Source organism: Tachypleus tridentatus, chromosome 5, assembly GCF_004210375.1.
Source record: "Tachypleus tridentatus isolate NWPU-2018 chromosome 5, ASM421037v1, whole genome shotgun sequence".
Taxonomy (NCBI): domain Eukaryota; kingdom Metazoa; phylum Arthropoda; class Merostomata; order Xiphosura; family Limulidae; genus Tachypleus; species Tachypleus tridentatus.
The window spans coordinates 40,686,172-40,708,152 of NC_134829.1; the positions used below are offsets into that span (position 1 = coordinate 40,686,172).

At 37.7% G+C, this 21,981-nt stretch overlaps 1 protein-coding gene across 2 annotated transcripts in view; it reads left to right on the top strand.

The window, feature by feature from the left end:
- Positions 1–21,678, top strand: part of LOC143250994 (uncharacterized) — a 91,132-nt gene extending 69,454 nt beyond the window's left edge. For both annotated transcript variants that reach the window (XM_076502261.1, XM_076502262.1), the window contains 4 exons: positions 3,263–3,477; positions 4,361–4,723; positions 16,007–16,207; positions 17,323–21,678. In XM_076502261.1, coding sequence (XP_076358376.1) covers positions 3,263–3,477; positions 4,361–4,723; positions 16,007–16,207; positions 17,323–20,517 — 3,974 coding nt within the window. In that variant the 3' untranslated portion in view covers positions 20,518–21,678. The remainder of the gene's footprint in view (positions 1–3,262; positions 3,478–4,360; positions 4,724–16,006; positions 16,208–17,322) is intronic.
- The last annotated feature ends 303 nt before the right edge of the window (positions 21,679–21,981 follow it).

Sequence of the window (21,981 nt, forward strand, 5' to 3'; positions counted from 1 at the left end):
TAAAATCAAATTTATCTGTTTAGGGCACACATATCATGCTCATTTTTATCTCAATAGACTCTCTTCTAAGAAAACGTTTTGTTTGTTAACATAATCGATGATATTTGAAAACATATCCTCAGGAAGTTAAAAAGGCAATATCATTTTTTTCTAACTTTTTATAACTATCAGAGTAACAAAACCGAAAAAAAGAAGATAAATTATGTGTTCGCCATTTTTTTAAGTTGGTTTGATAAATGTGTTAAAAGTTTGATAAATATTTATACAATTTAAACTTTCAAACTTTTAAAAAATGAGAACAAAGGTGCGATATATGATTTATAATGTAGGTTTTTGTTTGTTTAGAATTAAGCACACAGCTACATAATAGGCTATCAATGCTCCGCCCACCACGGGTATCGAAACCCAGTTGTAGCGGTGTGAGTCTGCAGACATACCACGGTGACACTGGGGGGCTAAAGTATATGGGGAATTTAAGAATACACTTGTGAAGTATTTATAAAAATGTTCAGATTTCGAACTTTCAGATTGTGATGTTTTTAAAGTGTGGCTGACATTTGTAAGTTGGTTAATCCCACTATACGTTGGTTAAAGAGTAGCACAAGAGTTGGCAGTGGGTGGTGACGACTAGCTGCTTTCCCTCTAGTCATACACTGCTAAATTTGAACGGCTAGTGCAGATAACCCACGTGTAGCTTTGCGCGAAATTAAAAACAACAACAACAAACATTTGTAAGTTGTGGATAAGAAGGTAATATATAAGAAAAACAAATCAATTGTGTGGTCATGGCGTATCTTACGAAACCGGTAATGATGTAAATGGTTATAGTGGAAACCGACTTATTTAACTTGTCCTTTAAATTAATGTAAGAATATAATTGCAGTGTCACTGTTCTTTCTTATTTTTCCACATACGTGAGTAAAATTGCTCACCTCAAAAATACTTCTTCTTTCGAATACATAAAATGAGTAATAAAACGTTATTCTGATACTTATAGTCGTTGTAATAATTAGCATATGTATTGAACATCGTATTTAATGATATAAGAAGCTCCCTGGAAACGTTGTTCATGTTTTCAACAGGGTTTGGCCAAGTGAAAGAAAAATACGCGTTTATCTTTCTCGCTTGCTTCCTATCTTTTTGGCCAGGTGGGTTGAGGCGTTCGACTCGTAATCTGAGGGTCGCGGGTTCGAATCCGGTCGTACCAAACATGCTTGCCCTCCCAGCCGTGGGGGCGTTATAATGTGACAGTCAATCCCACTATTCGTTGGTAAAAGAGTAGCCCAAGAGTTGGTGGTGGGTAGTGATGATTAGCTAGCTGCCTTCCCTCTAGTCTTACACTGCAAAGTTAAGGGACGGCCAGCGCAGATAGTCCTCGAGTAGCTTTGCGCGAAATTAGAAAAACAAACAAATCCTTTCTTTGTTCTTTTTGCTACCGACTTTCCCTTCAATTTTTGTAGATTTTCTTTCTTCGTTTATGAGTTATCGTTTTGTGATCATAGAAAGAAAGAAAGAAAAATATGATAAACGCGGTTTATTCATCATGTTTTTTTTCCTTTGTTTATCATAAATTCTGGATCGTTTTCATAAAAGAAGACTTCTGTTTGACATGGACTCTTTGCAAACAAGTAACAATCATGTAAAAAAGATACAAACTTTATTTTAAAGAGGTCATTAAAAAACAAGAAAGAAAAGACCGTCCCTTCTCCGAATACTCCGAACGTTAAGCATGTTTTTTTTTCATCTTTTACTTGGCCTTATTTTCCGAATTTTTTTTTACGTATCTGTGTTTAAAAAGAAACAGTTGTCAACTATAAATTATGAAAACAGCTGAAATATGTATTTTGTTTACTCTGTTTTTAAATACCCAATGGTCGTTTGGGTTGACAGTTTTCACAGTTTCAAAATAAGAACGAAACAACAATGTAACCAGTCTAGAAGCTAGTATCTTTTATGCAGCAATTCAGATTACGAGTTACAATCCCCGTCTCATCAAACATACTCGCCTTTTCATTCGTGGAGGCGTTGTAATGTGTCAGTCAATCTCACTATTTGCTGGTAAAAGGGTAGCCCAAGAGATAGCGGTGGGTGGTGATGACTAATTGCCTTCCCTCTAGTCTTACACTGTTAAATTAGGGACGAATAGCTCTCGTGTAACTTTGCGCGAAAATTAAAAACAAAAAGAATATTAAGTGTTTTTTTTTTTGTAAAATATATGTCACTGATTGAAAGAACAGCAATTTCACAAACATTAAGAAACAACGTGTTTGGAATCCATAGATTCCGTGCAACATCTGAGGTAAGAAAATACACATGTTTTGTATGGGTAAAAACACATGCCATTGCCTATGGAATTCAACCTTCGCACAATAATAAATAAATTAATGAAACAAAGTTAAGAGGTGGTTAACAAAGTTGTGAACACGCGAGATATGTTTGTTTGTTTTTTAATTTTGCGTAAAGCTACACCAAGGCTATCTGCGATAGCTGTCCTTAATTTAGTAGTGTAAGACTAGAGTGAAGGCAGCTAGCCATCACCACCCATCGCCAACTCTTGGGCTACTCTTTTACCAACGAATAGTGGGATTTATCGTGACATTATAACGCCCCCACAGCTGAAAGGGCGAGCATGTTTGGTGCGATGGGAATTCGAATCCGCCACCCTTGGATTACAAGTCAAGTGCCTTAACCCCTTGGCCATGCCGGGCGGTGGGATCTGACAAACTAAACCACAATTTCTATTCGTTTTAATATACTTTATGCTATGTTAAACTATAACGCACTTTAAATTACGCTCTAAAACATTCTAGTGAAATAAAAAAAATGAACTGAAGTTTGTACCTGTTTGTCTAGTTATCTGTAAAACTGTGCACAAAATTTTTTTTCTTTTTTGTTGTTGTTGTATAGTTTTCTATTTGATTATGCCGGGAACAATGAAATACCTTATATCATAGTGTCTTATCGCTTACTGTAAGCATTGTGTTCACATGAGCTAACAGTAATTGTAACTAGCCCGTTCCAACCATTTAATGCAACGTTTAGGATAAAAAAACCCAAAAAAACTGCAGAGTAATGCTGGCTATTGTATTGGCTTAGGGTGTGCCTGACAAAAGTTTTGTCAGAAATCGCTCAAAAGGCAAGACAGATCCAAGTTCTACCTGGCTTTACTAAAAGGGTGGCGATTTCTCTTACCCGGTTCTGTGAAGGTGACTTTTCTAAACACTAGGGGGCTGCCTAATTTTACCGTAATATCTTTCCTCAGGATTGAACGGGGGAATGAGAACCCCCACTTCCTGGAGGTCTTCAGATACACCCGACGACCAGTCTCTTTCCACGTCGCCCACGAGCTGTACCACACCCTCGGACCCAGACGTTGACCTCTCCTACACTATCGGTGTTACGGAAAATACGCCTCACGCATGTCAGTTCTGCGAGAAAGCCTTCCCTCGCCCCAGCTATCTCAAGAGACATGAACAAGTAAGACAATTAATGAAGGACTGAGATAAAATAATGATTTATTTTACGTCACTTGTCAACCTTATATTGCTCATTTGTTATTCGATGTAGAAAGTGACTTTTATATGATAATTTAAATTTCAGAGATCCCAATTTGATCATGCATTTCTTGGACTTCAATTATTTTGAAAGCTTTTAAAGAGGAAAATATATCAAAAGAATTAAAATTGCAGGATTTGTTTTATCAACATGAAGGTTTTTTTTCCATTTTTATTCGTATTCATTTTTTTTATATGGACTGGAATTTTTGAGAAAAACAGAGGGTTTCGCATTTTAAGAAATATTTTACTGCATCCAACTTGATGTACATTTACCGACTTTGCACGTTGATGTTACAACACTGAGAGATAGGATGCTTGCAAGAAACATTAGAGGCGGTTTTTAACAAAGAGTCGTGTACGTATTTTGAGGAGAATTAGTAGAAAACTGATGTTTTCCGTACGATTCACTTTAATACGGACACACGGATTTTTTTTTAAATTCACGAAGCATCGGAAATAAGCAACAACTTGGTGAATTCAACTACTTTAAGTAATTATATGAAGTCCAAAGAGTCCTGATTCTTTTAGATCGAGGGATCATGGATTGTTACTTCTATCGTACACAGATTTAAAACAAAATGATCACAATAAAGTTAGTTTCAGTTTTGATTAACGTTTGATATTGAATTAATAGTTGCCTGTTATTTTCTGTAACATTTGAAAAACATTATTGAAGCGAGAAGTTTGTTCATAGCAACGGGATGAAACATAACTTTAGTATGTAAAAATGATTTGGAGTTATTTTATAAATTAGCAGTATGGAACTAGTATATACATTTTATTTTATTTTGCATAATTTCAAGATACACAGTGACCAAATGCCATTCAGATGTGACTACTGCCAGCGACTGTTCAAGCACAAGCGTAGCAGAGATCGCCACGTAAAGCTCCACACGGGGGACAAAAAATACCGCTGTCCCCACTGCGAGTCTGCATTTGCACGAAGTGACCATCTGAAGATTCACATGAAGACACATGATCATGCGAAGCCTTTTCAGTGTACTGTTTGTAATCGAGGCTACAACACTGCAGCGGCGCTGACTTCGCACGTGCAGAACCACAACAAGAAAGAAGCTGTTTACACTCCCTCTGATGCTCATGCTCGGTCGCAGTCACTTCGGTGCCCCCAATGTTCGACGTATTTCACCGATGCTAAAGACCTCCAGGTAATAAAGATGGCCTTATTTTACGATAAAATATTAAAAGGAAAAAAACAACACGTTAATACAAATAAATGAACCCATGTCATTTAAGTAATATATAATACTAGAGCAGGAAAATGATTTCATGTTAACATTAGCCTTACATGGCGATAACACATGGTCGTAGGCCCGGCATGGCCAGGTAGTTAAGGCACTGGACTCCTAATCCGAGGGTCGAGGGTTTGAATTCCCGTCGCACCAAACATGCTCGTCCTTTCAACCGTGGGAGCATTATAAAGTGACGGGCAATTCCACTCTTTGTTGGTAAAAGAATAGCCCAAGAGTTGGCGGTGGGTGTTGATGACTAGCTGCCTTCCCTCTAGTCTTACTCTCCTAAATTAGGGACGGCTAGCGCAGATAGCCCTTGAGTAGCTTTGCGCGAAATTCAAAACAAACCAAACACATGGTCGTTTTGTTCAATAATTTTTCAATTTATGTTGCTTTTTTATTTTCCAGTGTACCTACGACACTCCTGTATTTACCACTAGGTGTCAGTAACGTATGAAAAGGTCGTTAACTAAGAAGTGATATAACTCGTTTTTCTTCTGCAGTTACCACACTCGCTCATTCATATACAGCGATTTTCTTAACATAGTTTAATAAATAGAAAACCTAAATTAGGTCACAAAATATTTTTGAAACAGCTAGGGTTACATCTCAACAATTAAATAATTTATTTAGCATAAATCATAACTAAGTATATCATCCCTCTAGTGTTTCTCTTAGTAACTACAGCGAAATCACATTGAGTCACCAGTATGTTAGAGTTAACATTTATTATTTTTTCACCTAGAAAAATAATAAAAGAAAATTCTTGCATGTTGTCCTCGAAATTTGTAGTTGTCGCTCAGAAAGTTTACAACGAAAGTAATATATGCTACTTTTTATGGTATGATAATTTGTTAATAGGGCTACTACGAGTTTTACATATCTATATGGACAAACCATAGAACCTACAGGTTTCAAAATTGGAGTTCATACCCTTGGGGGGGGTTACAGCAAAGTGTCGGGGGGTGTAGCAAATACAAACGTTATACAATATTGTACAAGTATTCAGTACCTATGGATTCAATGGTTGAGAACTAAGTAGGATGTGGAATGTCATGGGGACACACATGCTCATATATGTGTACTTGTTACGAATGTTTCCCTTTCTTTTAGTACTTAAAGTCATGTTATTCTAGTATATGGGTAACCGTTAATTTCGTTTACATCGGATAATGACAGTTAGATAATTTAAATATCAGCACCAGTGCTTACATAAACATCTTTACAGGTTTTACGCATGACGATGGTTATCACTAGCTATCCCTAATTTAGCAGTATAAGACTAGAGGGAAAGCAGCTAGTCATCACCACCCACCGCCAACTCTTGTGCTACTCTTTTACCAACGAACAGTGGGTTTGGTCGTCATTTATAACTCTCTCACGGCTGAAAGGGCGAAAATGTGTGGTGTAACTGGAATTCGAACCCTCGACCCTCAGATTACGAGTCGAGTGTTTTAACTAATCGGCCATGCCAGGCTCTCCTCGAGGAGAATTAGCGACATATAATTAATAAGTAAACTAATCCCTATGTTTAATATATATTGTTTGAGATTTAATAGCGTAAAAAAATTGGAATAAGGAGTAGAACTGAACAAAAAACTTACCAGTTAATGTTGTAGATTGGCGCTGTCTGCTGTGTCCACCGCGGGAAATCGAACTCCGGATTTTAGCGTTGTAAGTCCGTACGTTTGTCGTTGTTTCACTAGGGGACCTGTCAGAACAAAAGCGATAAGCCAAACAGTATCTACAGGGTGGCCTGTAAGTCCTTACCCATCCATATGATATTATGTTATATTCAATTACGCATGTATTATGACACTTTTCCAGACAAATGGATAAGTCGTGGTTCTGTAACATCCCCGACACCCATGAAATGGCCCGTAAGAAGTCCGGACTTGACAACATGTTATAACTCTCTTTGGGGATACATAAAGGACATTGTGTCTAAACAACGTTATAATACTAATGATCAGTTGAAGGCAGCTGTTACCGCAGCATTTGGAACAATAACCCCTGTGATGTTGATGAAAATGTCTCACAGAACATGGTGTCGCATAATATTATGCAGCGAGAATGAGGGTCAGCACACAGATACACTGAATACATAAGATATATGCATGGGTAGGGACTTACGGGCCACCCTGTATAATATGGTTTGTTTTATTAGAGAAAGTCTCCGAGGTAACAGACATAATTAAACCTTTGTTAAGTTCGTTAACTTAATACATCAAACCTGCCTCTCTTCAAACAGAAACACGTTGTACCTTTTACATATAAAATATAGTTGACTGGCTATTCCAAACTGCTTGTTGTTCCGTGCGCTACGTAACGCCATTACAATAAGTGTTAATCAACAACAACAACAAAAACCAATTTGTTCAGCTGTAATAGGATTAACATTTAGAAATAGAAACCAAAAGAAATACGTTATAAATATCAATATTGTTTTAAATAATGGAAAAAGCTAATTCCAAAAAAAAACACACAAAAAAACCTTTTAATACTAATAACAAGTGATAAACAGTAATAGTCCGCTAACTGTATGTGTTTTCTTTTATCAAAGCCACACTGGGCTATCTGTTGAGTCCATCGAGGGGAATCGAACCACTGATTTTAGAGTTGTGAATCCGTAGGCTTAGTAACGCTGTACCAGCGAGGAACCCATTAACTGTATCGTTCATAATCTCGTGCTCATGTCCCACACACTCTCTCTCTATCTGGGGTAGTTTGAGTCGTTTAGATGTAATACTTTATCACTAAAGCACTTCCTAACTTGTTTGCGCATGCTCATGTATCATTATGCGTTAAGAAGAAATTGATACTGAGAAAAATATTACAATTAACTAAAAACTAATAACTTCAAGAAACTAACTACAGTGTAATAAATTTTTATATCTTATTATCTGGTTTATTTGTTTATAGAAAAACACAGAGCTTTACAATGGGCCAACTGATGTCCACCACGGTATTGAAACCTGGTATTCAGCGTTATAAGCCTTGAAAGTTGTCTATGGGCCACTCGATGGCAGCTACTTTAAAGTCCTTAAGCTCTATGGCACGAGTACTCTTATACATAGCAGTGAATAGAAGAGCTAGGCTGAAGTAAAAAGAAACGTAATACGCTTTTTTGTTTTGAATTTCGCCCATAGCTACACGAGGGCTATCTGCACTAGCTGTCCCTAATTTAACAGTGAAAGACTATAGAGAAGGCAGCTAGTGATTAACACCCACCACCAACTCTTGGCCAATTCTTTTTCCAATGAATTGTGGGATTGACCATCAAATTATAAAGCCTCCACGATAGAAAGGGAAAGCATGTTGGGTGGGATAAGGTTCGAACTCTCGACTCTCGGATTGCGGGTAGAGCACCCTGACCACCTGACCATGCCACGCAGTGCATTTTTTTTTTTTTTTTTTACCTACGGCGTTCTCTTGCACTTGAATTCAGGCGCGGGTTAGTAAAGGTTTGGATTTCAGAGTTGGCGGGCCGGGTTCGAATATGTGCTAAAAGCACATAATGTTCTCCACACATGTAGTATTGTGGGTGCATTATACGAGTGGTAGTCAATTCATTAACGTGGGTTAGTAGGCTGTTCTGGCTTGCTGCCTTTCGTCTGGTCAGTAGTTCAAAATAAGAGAAGAGAACAAATAATCTTTGTAGTTTCGACATAAATACGTATGTGCACTTGGGGTCAAATTGATTCTTATGATATGTAATTACCGCCTGCTCGAGAGTTTTAATGTTAACTTATCCAACCCTTATGACCTGACAGACTTCTTATATTCGGGGGACTCGGTTATATTTTTAAACAAGGTAAAAATATTTATTGTGGTCGTTAGGTGGCTCGTATATGTATGTTTTTCAGTGTTAGTATTTAAATATTCACTATACCACTGGCATATGTCAATAGATGGCGCGATTTGTTTATGGTAATGTATTATGCTAAAACAAATTGGCTTTGATGAACCAAGACCTCCAACCAAGCAACCTTGAATATTATCATTAGTTGAGGTTTTATGGCGGTGGCTGGTTGAGTGATAACAGAAAAATCACCATTAGATTAATACTAGACAGCAAGACAAATGTTGAATGGAAAATGAAACAAGGAACTGTCACTGAAAACAGCTATGATTTTACATGAAACGTACACACACACGAATTCAGTTTGTTTCAATACGTTGTTATTTCCTTGTGTATTAAGTACTGTCTAAATCACAATAAGACAGGTTTAGTTCCTTTTTGAATGAAAATGAGAATTATATACGGTGAACATTTTTTTTTTTTTTTGTAAAATCACTGAAAAGTTAAGCTAATTTTACGTAAGAGTACATAATGCACAATAGCGCCCTTGGGCACGTGTACAGATTTTGTGTGACGTCATCTGATGGTCTCCTTGACATACAGTTTACACAAAAGTAACAGCGTGCCAAAAGGTATTAAGGTATGAAACAACAATTTTTACGTATTTACTGAACATGCTGTGACCAATCTAGATTGTACGTATAGGAATTTATACCTGAGAATAAATCACTACATCATTAAAAACATAAAACAAATGTTTTACAATTGGCATAAATAGTGAGAGGAAGCTTGTAATAAGTTACTTACGTAACAATATTATACCACACTTGTGTAATATCAATCTGTACTGTTAAACAAATGATGTTGTAATAACACTTGGACATTATAATGATGTGATTTGTTTGTTTGTAATAACAGCAGTCATACATGTATCAGTTGTTGGTATACTGTGCATAACGTTGTTTTCTTTCCTGAAATATGCATAACTGACATGAGAAATCTGTTTCTTTAACTTTAAGAATATAATGTCCATTTTTCCTCTGGATGCAGACTTCCGGGACTCCCTGTATTAATTTGTCGTTGAGAGTACTTTTTGCCTTATAATTTTGTACAAAGTTTTATTATATAACTTGGTTTCATTGAATCGAAAATGGTAAACACTCTGTGTGCTAAACATAGCACTCTTCTTGCACGAAATTGTTATGTACCTTGGCATGCCTTGCTGTTAGTTCGATTATTTCCTTGTAACAGTTAGATTAGATAGTTAATATGTCAGTGCGCAAAAAATCTGTAACCAGATATCAGAATGACGTTAAGTTCAGATATTAATTTTCTTCACGAGTGCCTACAAAAAAACAGTAGAAGCTATACCATTTCTAAGGCCCGGCATGGCCAAGCATGTTAAGACGTTCGACTCGTAATGCGAGGGTCAAAGGTTCGAATCCCGGTCGAACCACACATGTTCACCCTCCCAGCCGTGGGGGCGTTATAACATTACGGTCAATCCCACTATTCGTTGGTAAAAGAGTAACCCAAGAGTTGGCGGTGGGTGGTGATGACTAGCTGCCTTCCCTCTAGTCTTACACTGCTAAATTAGGAACGGCTAGCGCAGATAGTCCTCGAGTAGCTTTGCGCGAAATTCAAAAACGAAACAAACAAACAAATGCTTTATTTCCTCTTTGACACACCGCACCAAGTGCGGGCAATAAACGGGTGATCTGAACGTCATCTGCAGTGGTATAGGTAGTGAATCAGATCTCACGCTGGGTGGTATATTTGATCGAAGCGTCTCTCTTTTTTTTTTTATCCTGTGAAGAGAAAGAGAGCACCCACGGCAAATGTTATCTGTTTTACAACAAAATACAGAAGTTTCATTTTGTTTCGACAACCGCTGGTACAAAATACAAAATTTTCCCGTGACATTTTTTTGTGTCTGCTAAGAGCAATTCAGTAAACTTTATGTAACTAGAGTTATAATGTCAACTCTGATCAGTCAGATAGGCATTTAAACCAACATTATCTGTCACGTGTTTCGGATATCACCTAAATCCACACAAATTTTGACAGTCCATTAAATATCAGTGCAAGACTTAATGTGTTCATTTTCGTTAATTATGTTTACAACCGGTGACTTACCACGAAACTCATCCATCTTTGATTACCGCCTCGAAAATCTGGTTGTTTGAAAAAGTAAGGGAATTTACTGAGGTATTTTTGGATAAATCTATTTAGCATTGACAATTAGCCACTTTTGATATGGAACTATATATTGGTGCCATTTGGTAGAAGTATTATGCGAATTTCTTCTTTTGTTTATACTTTTTGAGAGAAAATGAACACGTGCTGTATATTTTGCCCCCATTACCTGTAACTGTCTGAGTTTGCAATCGTGAAACTTTCAAGTCAACACAATCTACTCCAAACTCAGGAACCTAAAAAAATATTAATATTATATAAGCAAGTTTTTTTAGATTTTCAAAGAAAATTAGAATATTCTCAATTGTCTAAATATTCAACTCCTTTGCTACGACAACCCTAAATCAGCTTCGGTGCAAAAGATTAGTTTGAAAGGTCACAATGAGTGTAATTGTCCCTTTTCTATGTGCAATCAAAGTGATTTAACTTACGTTTAGAGTAAATGCATCAGTTAAAGCCCAAAGAAGGTCACAAAAATTTCGAAGTTGCTGATTATCCTTTTGAGTACAGTGAAGTCCATCATTAAGAAATGGGAGGTGCTTCATACCACCCAGTCACTATTCAGATAAAGTCACCCTTCCAAACTAAGCAGTAGAGCAAGCAGGAATGCTGGTTAGGGATGCCACTGTGACTCTTAAAGGTTTACAAGTTCCATGACTGAGATGTGAGTCAGTGTTCATACATCGACAATATCCTAGTCCCTACGTAAAATACTGGCTTAGGCGGTTGAATACTTATCCAATCAGCAATGTTGAATTTATGTTTTTTTCCTTGCGGATTTTGCTGGAATTCAACATCCTTCACACACACGTTACAGTATTAAGTTTAATCATTAGAGATTTGAATAAAAACAAGTTAATTAAAATATTTCTTTACAACACTTGTATTTCATTAAAATATGACATTATTGGTAAAGGTGAATACTTTTGTAAGCTACTGTTTGTACTTCAAAACGATACTCTTAAAACCTGAACGTTTCCCATCCTAATTAAAACTTTTTTCTTGGTAGGTGGCGTTAGTTGTTAAAATGTATATAAAGTAATACTACTAATCACAAAATAAATCTTACGGGAGCTAACAATTCACTAAATCAGTGGTGCACAAACTTTTTTGAATCAGGGGCCACAAACAGACTTCTCGTAATCGTTGGGGGCCACAAAAAAGTGAAGATTAAAATCGTCCCACAATTGTTTCACACAAGATGGACATCACATTTAAGAACACACAAATAACGATTACATCAAAGAGTTTGCACATTATTCTAAGAAATGTTATGATCCGTCAACTATTACAAAGTTAGTGCGATGGATAGTGCTGCATGTCATCTACGAGCTTAGAAATGTCCGGCTTGATGTTTGATGTTGAAAGACGCAAGACTGCTTCAAGATAATCATCAGTCAGCTGATTGTGAGTGTTGTTTTTGTTCAGTTTTATATGCGAGAAAGCCTGTTCGCAGCAGTACGTGCTGCCAAACATGCTGGTGTGGACAAGTGCGTTCTCTTTCAGATTAGCAAATGTATCAGGCAACGTTTTGTAGAAGTCAAGCAAACTGTTTTCTCGGTAAATAGCACGCAGTTCATCAGATGCCTGGAGATCAGAAAGTTCGAGCTGATATTCTGCTGACAAGTCATCCACTGACACACTGAACGGATCAGCAAAAAGTTTCATCAACAATCTGCATTGGTCAAAGTCATGAAACCGTGAGTTGAAGGATTGAATCAAGGTATCTAGCTTCCCAACATAAACTCGCGTGTCAATGTCCTGATTCTTCTGTAGCTGTGACTGAAAAGTGGGAAAGTGCACGAAGTTGCCTGATGCTTCTTGCTGCCGGAACAACTGCAACTTTGTCCTGAAAGCTGAGACGTGATTTGCAAGCTGACAGACAAGCTGATTTTTTGCCTTGCAACTTCAACTTCGGATCATTCAAGTGTTGTGTCATGTCGACCAGAAAGGTCAAATCAGCTTGCCATGCTGGATCAGTCATGGAAATCACTTCTGTGTCTTTGTTCTTGCTTCTGAGGAATTCTATCACCTCATCAATCAACTCCCAGAATCTTCTGAGCATCTTCCCTCGACTCAGCCAGCGTACTTCACAGTGATACACAAGGTCACCATAGTCTGAATTAATTTCTTCAAGAAGACTTCGAAACTGACGGTGATTGAGCCCTCGTGATTTGATGAAATTAATGGTTTTCGTCACTAATGCCATCAGTGCCTGAAAACCAAGTTCTTTACTGCACAGGTTCTGTTGGTGAATAATACAGTGCAACTTCACCAACTGTCTGTTTTGCTTTCCTCGATGCTTCATCAACAGTGCTACCAGCCCGCTACTTTCTCCGGTCATGGCTGGTGCTCCATCAGTTGTCACACTTACTAGTTTCGTGAAATCCAATGAAACATTACTACATAGTCGTACTGTCTCCTAGTATAGAGCAGACCCAGTTGCTGTTAAACTGATGTCAGTCGACTCGTCTGCTGCCAAAGAGAAGTAGACAAAGTTCGCTGCTATATTTGTAAGCTTCACGTCTGCTGAGAGGTGTGAAATTCAAATCCACCGTCTGCAGCTAGCGAACTGCTTTCGGACACAACTTTTCCGATGCAGTAATCATACACTGCTTGACAAAATCACCATCAGTGAACGGTCGGCCAGATTTCGCTATCATCAACGAAATATTGTAACTGATTTCACATGCTGCACCTAAATCTGCTGACTGCTTTGAGAAAACGTTCTGCTGGTGATTCAGCGACCGTCGCAGAGATTCAATTCGAGCTGTTTGTTCATTACCGACAACGTTGTGGAAATTTTATGCTTCGACTCATAATGACACTTTATATTGGATACCTTGCCATTGCTACTTTCGAATGACACAGCAGACAAATTACGTTCTTCTGTTGTTGAACAAAACACTATTGCGCAGTCCAATCATCATGAAACTGCCGGTTTTCGTCGTCAACTTTTCTTTTACGATTAGCTGCCATTTTTATATCAAAATAGGGCTCGTAAGTAAATCTCGAAGAACAATTGGAACGCGTGAGATTTCGCAATTACGGAAATATTACGTCATTGCGCCAATGATTAAATGCCTATACATTAACGAGATTTGCTTATTAAATTTTCTTTATTGCTCAACACAAATATGGAACCATCCAGTATCTAATCTAATGCATATTCTTCTATAGCGCTTAATCTTCGCGCAGGCGCAAACTCTCCATGTTTGACTTTCCCACTGGACATCGCGGGCTACTCGACGACTCGTCGCGGGCCGGACTTTGTGCACCACTGCATTAAATGAAAGTCTGGCCTTCCCCCCCCCCTTCAGTGCCACAGCGGGATATCTCTGGACTTACAACGCTAGAAACCGGTTTTCCAGACCCATGGTGGACAGAGCATAGATGACCCAATGTGTATCTTTGTGCTTAACTACAAATAACAACAATAACTTGTAATATTAAATAAAAGGGTTTAGTTTAGGAGTTTTACATTGTAGAATTTTAAGGTGGCTTAACTATTCATTAAGGTTACATTTAAATATTAATGGGAGCTGCTTTCCAGCAACTGGTTGCCGACAACGAAATGTAGAATGAGTTGAGACGTTGTGAGTTCAAGCACTCAAGTCTCCCAGTAGCACAGCCTTATGTCTGCGGAGTTAGAAAGCTAGAATTCGATACTCATGGTGGGCGGAACACGTATATCTCATCGTTTATTTTTCTATTTAGTTTTGATTAAACAATAAATAAAATAATTTCCATAAGATAAAAAGATTTATGTTTATTTTGTACTGTAGCAACATGAGTCAATATATTATAAGGTTTGGCTTGAAAATTTTCCATTTATCCAATCAACCCACGTGCGAAGATAAATGAGATTCGATTCCCCTCGGTGGACACAGCAGATAGCCTGATGTTACTGGCTTTGCTATAAAAAACACATACTCAAGGAAAACTAAATTAACACGATGTAGATTGGTCTGATTTGTTTAGAATTTCGCACAAAGCTACCCGTTCAGTAGTGGTATACAAGAGGGAAGGCAGGTATGCAATATCACCCATTGCTATCCTTTGGGCTACTCTTTTACCAACTAATAGTGTTATTTAGCGTCACATTATAACGCCTCCACGACTGTAAAGGCGAGCACATATGGCGACAGTAGTTAGAACTGACGACCCACAGATTACGAGTCGAGCGCCCTAATCACCAGGTCATAAAATCAATATAATCTTATTAAAAATTAGGAAAAATATCAGAACGATAACTTTTTAGATGCTTTATTCTTCCTTGTTCAAAATATTTTGCCCCTAGTGGCCCAGCAGTGCGGCTGCAGACTTACAACGCTAGTAACCGGGTTTCAGTACCCGCGCTAGGCAGAGCACAGATGGCCCACTGTGTAAGTTTATGCTTAACTACGAACAGGCAAAAAGTTTGTTTTCTTTCAAGCATGTACGTCATCAAGATAAAAATGAAAACAAAATTTAAATTCGAGATTATTAAATATTTAAAGATATTTTATTATATTAACACAGGGAATAAGTTTGCACAATGTTAGTGATTCAAGTAAAACGTTTAAGTTTTTACGTTTCTTAAGGACATAACAAATTAATTAAAGCGATCCAGGTTGATAATAATTGAAAGATCGTCAAAAATAAAACTATATAGATACGTTAAGTTAGGAGATCTTGGAAAATTCATTTTCAGTGTGTTTTTCTTATGTAAGAGCCTCATCGAAGTATTTGCTGTGTCCAACCGAGGGGAATCGAACTATGATTCTAGAGCTGTAAATCCGAAGAAAGGCCCGCCATGTCCAGATGGTTAAAGCACTCAACTCGTAATTCGTAAAAGAGTAGCCCAAGAGTTGGCGGTGATGACTAGCTGCCTTCCCTCTAGTCTTACACTGCTAAATTAGGGACGGCTAGCACAGATAGCCCTCGAGTAGCTTTGTGCGAAATTTAAAAAAAAGAAAGTATTTTTTTACTATTAGCGCTCCCGGAGTCACAGTGGTGAAACGGTGGTTGAAATAAAAAATATTATATGGAAACTAAAATCATTTTTGTTCCGACTTTACTGATAAAACTCAACACAACAATTTATTTAGTATCGATCGTCAACACTTATATAACGAAACAAATAAAAGGAACTTGCAATGGCTCTTAGCAATATTTTGATTGTACCAATAGTGTTAGTGAACTTTTTACTCTGCTATCAGGCTCATGTGGAGGCACATTGTGAAGAAACCCCGTCACCGAGTTACAAGACAAGCCAGTGCACATTCTGTCAGGAATCCTGTGTTAATCCAGAATCTCTCTTACTTCACGTTCAACAAAACCACCCCTCCGAGTCTGGAGGAAAGCACCTAGCTTCCAAAGACTTTGCCTCTTGCGTACAAGATTTGGTGCACAATGAAAAGGTAAACACCGAAACATTGTCGTTTATGTATTACATTTGAGCTGTTTTTTTGAAAAGTGTTTTTTTTTTCATGTGAAATTAGAACGTTACCAATATTTCTTACTACTTTTATTAAAATATAAAATACCGAGAATGCTGTCACACAGAGCATAATGATACTAGTTAGATCTAACGCCCTGTTTTAAAGAGTTTAGGTCCCAGGTCTGTGTTTATTTCTAAACAGCTTTTATTTTTATGATTAACAAATAAAATTTATTCTAAAATTGCTACAAGAACTCACGACAGACATAAAACAGAGACACTAAACTTGAAGCAGCTTTAATATCAGACAATTATCTAACAAGCTGTGAAAAATTCTGATATTTCATTGGAACTTTAGGCAGAGTAGAGACAGTAAGTTTGAAAAAGATCTCAGAATAAAATTCGAAACATCGTTTCCTGATTATTCAACAGGCAGTTGGAGTCCATTACTTGCGACCTTGCAAACTGTGATGTCTTAACAGAAGCTAGAAATCTACATAAACAGACAACCATCTAACAAACTGTGAAGTCTTAACGGATGTTAGAAATCGACATTGTTATGGTGTCAAAATAATATTATGCAGCTAAGAACGTGTTTTTATGTGAATTTTGGTTGCCAAGTTATGGTCGAAAAGGCCCAAGGTTCAACTTGCAAGATGACGCAGAATACTTTACGCCATTTCATTTGTAGGGTTGTTTATTATAATTGCAACACTCAATCCATTATTCAATTGAGTTTTGCTCTACAGGTGACAGGTGCTGCCGACTGGTTGTCCACTCTTTCGTCAGCAGTTATAATTTAGCTTATTATGTCACGAAAAGTGGCATTCAAATTAAAAACACCAAAATAACTTATGCCAGTAAGCTGTGCGAAGAGACCAAACATTGAATCGCGTATAAAATTATTTAAGTAAGATGATTTGAAAATATGTTCTCAAAAAATTGCTTAGTAATAGAAGCTATCAAAATTTCAATGTTTAAAATACCCAAGTTTTTATGACCATCTTCTAATATTTACAAGTAAGCACTTAAAATAATCATCGCACTTGAAAGCTTGTTTAAAAGTGCTGAATTTTTAACATCATATTTTTCCAGATTCCTGATGATGTTGAGATGGAGAGTGCTAATAGTAGTGTTGAAGTTAAAATAGAGCACAACCATTTTCCACGTGGCTTCTGCACGATAAACGGATTATCGTCATCAGACGTTGCACAGTTACATGTGCAAACAGTGCATTTATCAACAGCAGGTAAAGATGTGGGACAGATTCTGCTGAATTCCCCATCGCTTTTTAACTTTTCACCTTTGCAGCAACGTGAGATATGTAACAGCAACGGCAGTTTCACCTGCGAGTACTGTAACACAAAGTTTGATAGTGTCCAAGGTCTACAGAAGCACACACTTTCCGTTCACAATCTTACAGATGTAGTCGATGACGGGGAAGAAAGTCTTTATTGCTCACAGTGTAATGTGACCTTCTTAAATATCAGCTCTCTTTCGGAACACTTGAAGTCCATCCACGAAGGAAGAAACAGAAGTCCGAAGAGTCAACAAGGTCCACCTGGAACTCAAGTTAGCTCTTCAGACTCTTCTTCAGGTGTTGCCACCGAAACCAGTGATACATCATCCATAAAGTCAAAATTACGTGCATCGAAAGAACCTTTAGTGAACCGAACTATTCAACAGTTCTTACAGGGTGGTCCTTTACTCTGTAGTCAATGTAGTGCCGGATTCCCGGATTTCGAATCCTTTCGAACTCATCTAAAAATGCACTTAGAACAGGTGATTCCAAAATATACCTGTCAGGAGTGTGAGGTCAAGTTTACCACTGAGGACCAACTTGATGAACACGTGATGTCTCATTTCTTATCAACCACCACCGAGTACAGCTGTCAGCAGTGTTGTTATAAACTTTTCTCCAAACCAGATGAACTGCAGAGACACCTCATAGATGTTCACTCCCATCTTCTCTACAAGTGTTCCTTTTGTAAAGAAATATTTAATTCTAAGGCAAGTATCCAAGCTCACTTTACCGTACAGCATAGTAATGAATACCACCTGTTCGAGTGTACACGCTGTAGAGTTACTTTTCGCACTGAAGTCGAGTTCCAGGTACACGTGAAAGTTATGCATATGTTGAAGACTCATCCTTTTCGCTGCTTACTCTGTGACCAGCGTTTTCTCACAGAATTCCAGCTCCAATATCATCTAAACACTCACGTAAAGCAGTTTGTCTGTACATTTTGTGAAGAGGCCTTTCATGTCGAATTTTTACTGGACAAGCACATTCAGGCTTGTCACAGTGACTATCCTACCATCTCTACCAGTGACGTTCAGAATCTTAGCCTTAAGCCACTGGACCTTAAAGATCAGACGGTGGTGCCCTCTTTAGAGTGTAGGAAAGAGTTAAGGTGCGAAATATGTGACAGATGTTTTTCTTCGGAAAGTCACTTAATCTTGCATCGTCGACAAGCTCACAACATTCGAACAACTGGCTCTCAAAAACCAGGTCAAGCAACTTTAAGTTTATTTTGCGCCTATTGCAACGAGTCCTGTAAATCTCGTTCAGATTTAGAAAACCACATGAAGGCGCATACAATCAGCCCTTCCAAACATAAATGCAACATCTGTGATGAAGTATGTCCCAATACGGTAACACTTGCTCAACACAAGCTTAACCACTGTAAGGTCCTGACCGCAAGCACGTGTGTGACTTGCAAGAAATCTGTACAGAATAAAGAAGAATTTTACCGCCACGTCCATCAGCACGTGAGCAACGGTGTCCCCGTGCACTGTATTATTTGTCAACAGACTCTGATGTCAGACGTGGAAATTGAGGTGCATGCCAAGTTTCATTTGAAGAACTGTGAACGTCTTTACCACTGCTGCGTCTGTGCGAAGCGGTATGAGACGGATGACCTCATTATCACCGGGAAACAAGACAACGGTCACATCTACATGTGTAAAGATTGTTTTCACACGAGGAGCGACGATATGCGTTGTCCAGATTGTCAAGTAAAGTTCGAAACCCTCGCTGCACGAGAAAAACACAGGCTAACACACAAGAAGACATACCAGTGCATTAAATGTCAAATGTCTTTCAAAAGCGAGGCAGAAATCCAGGATCACGTTACCTCGCACGTGGCTCAAGAAGGTACCAAACACGAGTGTAAGTTGTGTGAAACAGTGTTCGAGTCCCCAGCTAAACTCCAGCGTCACTTGATTACGCACACGTTTGAGGGCTGTAGCTATTATACGTGTTACATGTGTAGCGCAGTGTTTACTTCCCCGCACTTAATACAGCAACACATGTTACAACACGGACTGAGTTCTCGTCCTTACGACTGTGCTTATTGTCACCAGAGATTTTTCTTTCGTGCCGAATTAGAAAATCATTCCCATACGCACAAGGAAAGCAGTGCTGGTGAAGAACAGGCCAACTGTGAAGAGCGTAAAAAAATGTTTAACCACGTGGTTACCCTTAACCACCATCGCAAGATCCACGAACAAAAGAGTGGCGTATTACAATGTCCATTGTGCTCAGAAATCTTTCAAAGTTATGTTGCAGCACAGCGGCACTATGTTCGATACCATGATGACACAGAGCTTGAAGATGGAAATAAATCCTTTCCTTGCATAGAGTGTGGAAAAGTTTTTCCACATCTCAGCAACCTCCAGAGTCACATAAAGATCCACACCCAAGGATTTGCTCTCTCTCGAAATCTGAATGTTCATACACGCTCACACAGTGGGGAGAAACCTTATGAATGTCCTTTCTGTAAAAAACACTTTGCTCGAAAGGAAAATTGGAAGGCACATTTAAAGTGTCACGCTGGTCTCAAACCTTTCATGTGTCCCCACTGTGGAAAAACGTTCTCTCGCAAGTGTTACTTGAAGGTGCACACGTGCATTCACATCACTTCCACCACCTACCCTTGTGAATTTTGTAGTGAAACTTTCAGTTCACTCAAGCAGCAGAAGCGACATCTCGTGAGTAATCACAATAAACATTATGACCATGTCTGCTGTGTGTGTGGAGATGTTTTTAAACATTTAAGAAACTTTCAGAGCCACATGCAAAAGCATCACGAAGTGACGGCAACAAACACCGAAAAGACAGTTCCAGAAGGTTCGTCTGATTCTTCTCCTGGCCAAAGTTCAACATCAGGAGATAAGAAAGACTCTGAAGGGAGGGAGACTAGTAACGTGGTGGAAGGTGGTGACACGAACAAATCTCCAGGCCGAAAAGTTGATAGAAATAATTCTCTGTCATCAGAGGTGGTAACATAATCAAAAGATGTGAAAGTCGTATGAAAGTTAACTTGCCACGAAAGTGACCTTCAGTTAAGAGAAAAACACCACCACCAAAAATCTTCTTTGTTCACTACTGAGTATTGTTTTGTTTGGAAAGTAATTTTTAAATTAGTGTAAATAATCACAGAGTTTGGATATTTATTTAAAGAATACTGGCCTTTGTACAATTGTGTTTTGGATCGAATTTCTATATTTTCGGATATTTATCCCAGTAATCCTCGGGATAATTTACTGAACGCCTCAACAAAGTTAACTAGCACGTGAGTAATGCGTTTGATATACTTTTATCACTAGAGCTCAGTATCAATTAGTTGTTACAGTATTTCCTTTGTTACTGATTGAAACGTCATTGGATCATCATGTCTAACAGTATGGGATTTGTTCTTCTGGAATTAAAAGACATTATGTTTAAATACACGATTTATTGTTTACAGTAAGTTAAATATTGTTACTTGTCTGAATGGATTGTATTCTGACACAGGCTTGTTATTAAAATACGTGACAATTCTGTAGACTTACCTAAAGAGTTGAAACAATTTGTTTTTAAGCCTAAAACCAACCCTTCATTCGTTGCTCTTTTACTCGTTATAAACGGTTACATTCGTAAATCTTTAATGTTGCTGTTAAGTTTATTGGTCTCATTAATATAATATTATTTAACTAACTAAAGCAATATTTATCTATATTTTTTAATTTTAAGTTACGTCTAGGGATAATGAAGCATTAGAAGTGGCATATTAACTGTGACAAGTCAGACCACACTAGAAGGGCGAAACATGGATTCTTTAACGAGATCATTCAGATGCACGTAGTAACAGCACGAAAATTATCCACACAAATAGTGTCGTTACTGCCAATTGTTACTGCGTAATTATGAAAGATACTGTCAATGTATTTATGTTGGACGTTTCCTATACAATGTTTGGGCTGTTATTTACTTGGTTTCTTACTGATTTTTATTAAAACAAATAATATTTGAAGGAGAGAGTTCAATGCTGTTAAACCCATGAATACACTGAATATGAGCAAAGACAGACAATGACGTCACAGTTAGCTTACAGTGGTGTCACCTATTGGATTGTTTCCAAATCTTTTAAATTTTACGTCCTTTTTTTTTTTTTTTTTTGAGGGGCAAAACCAGAATTCTTTGTGCCTGTGATCAAAATACAGTTTATATTTAAATAGTTGGATTAAAACGTAACGTCTGATTGTCTTTTGATAGTCTTGGCTACACTTAAAATATGTAATTTAACATTTTGTTTGGTCTATAACTTTATTATTATTATTATAAAAAATAAGCGAGAAAGGTTTTCGTTACACAACTTCTAAAGAAAAACGAAAATCGATCTACTCCGTACGATAAACAGTAGAAAGGTAGATGATATTTAAAGCTGCTTCTCCGATTAAAGTTAAGACTTTCATTATATTGTAGAAGACTTT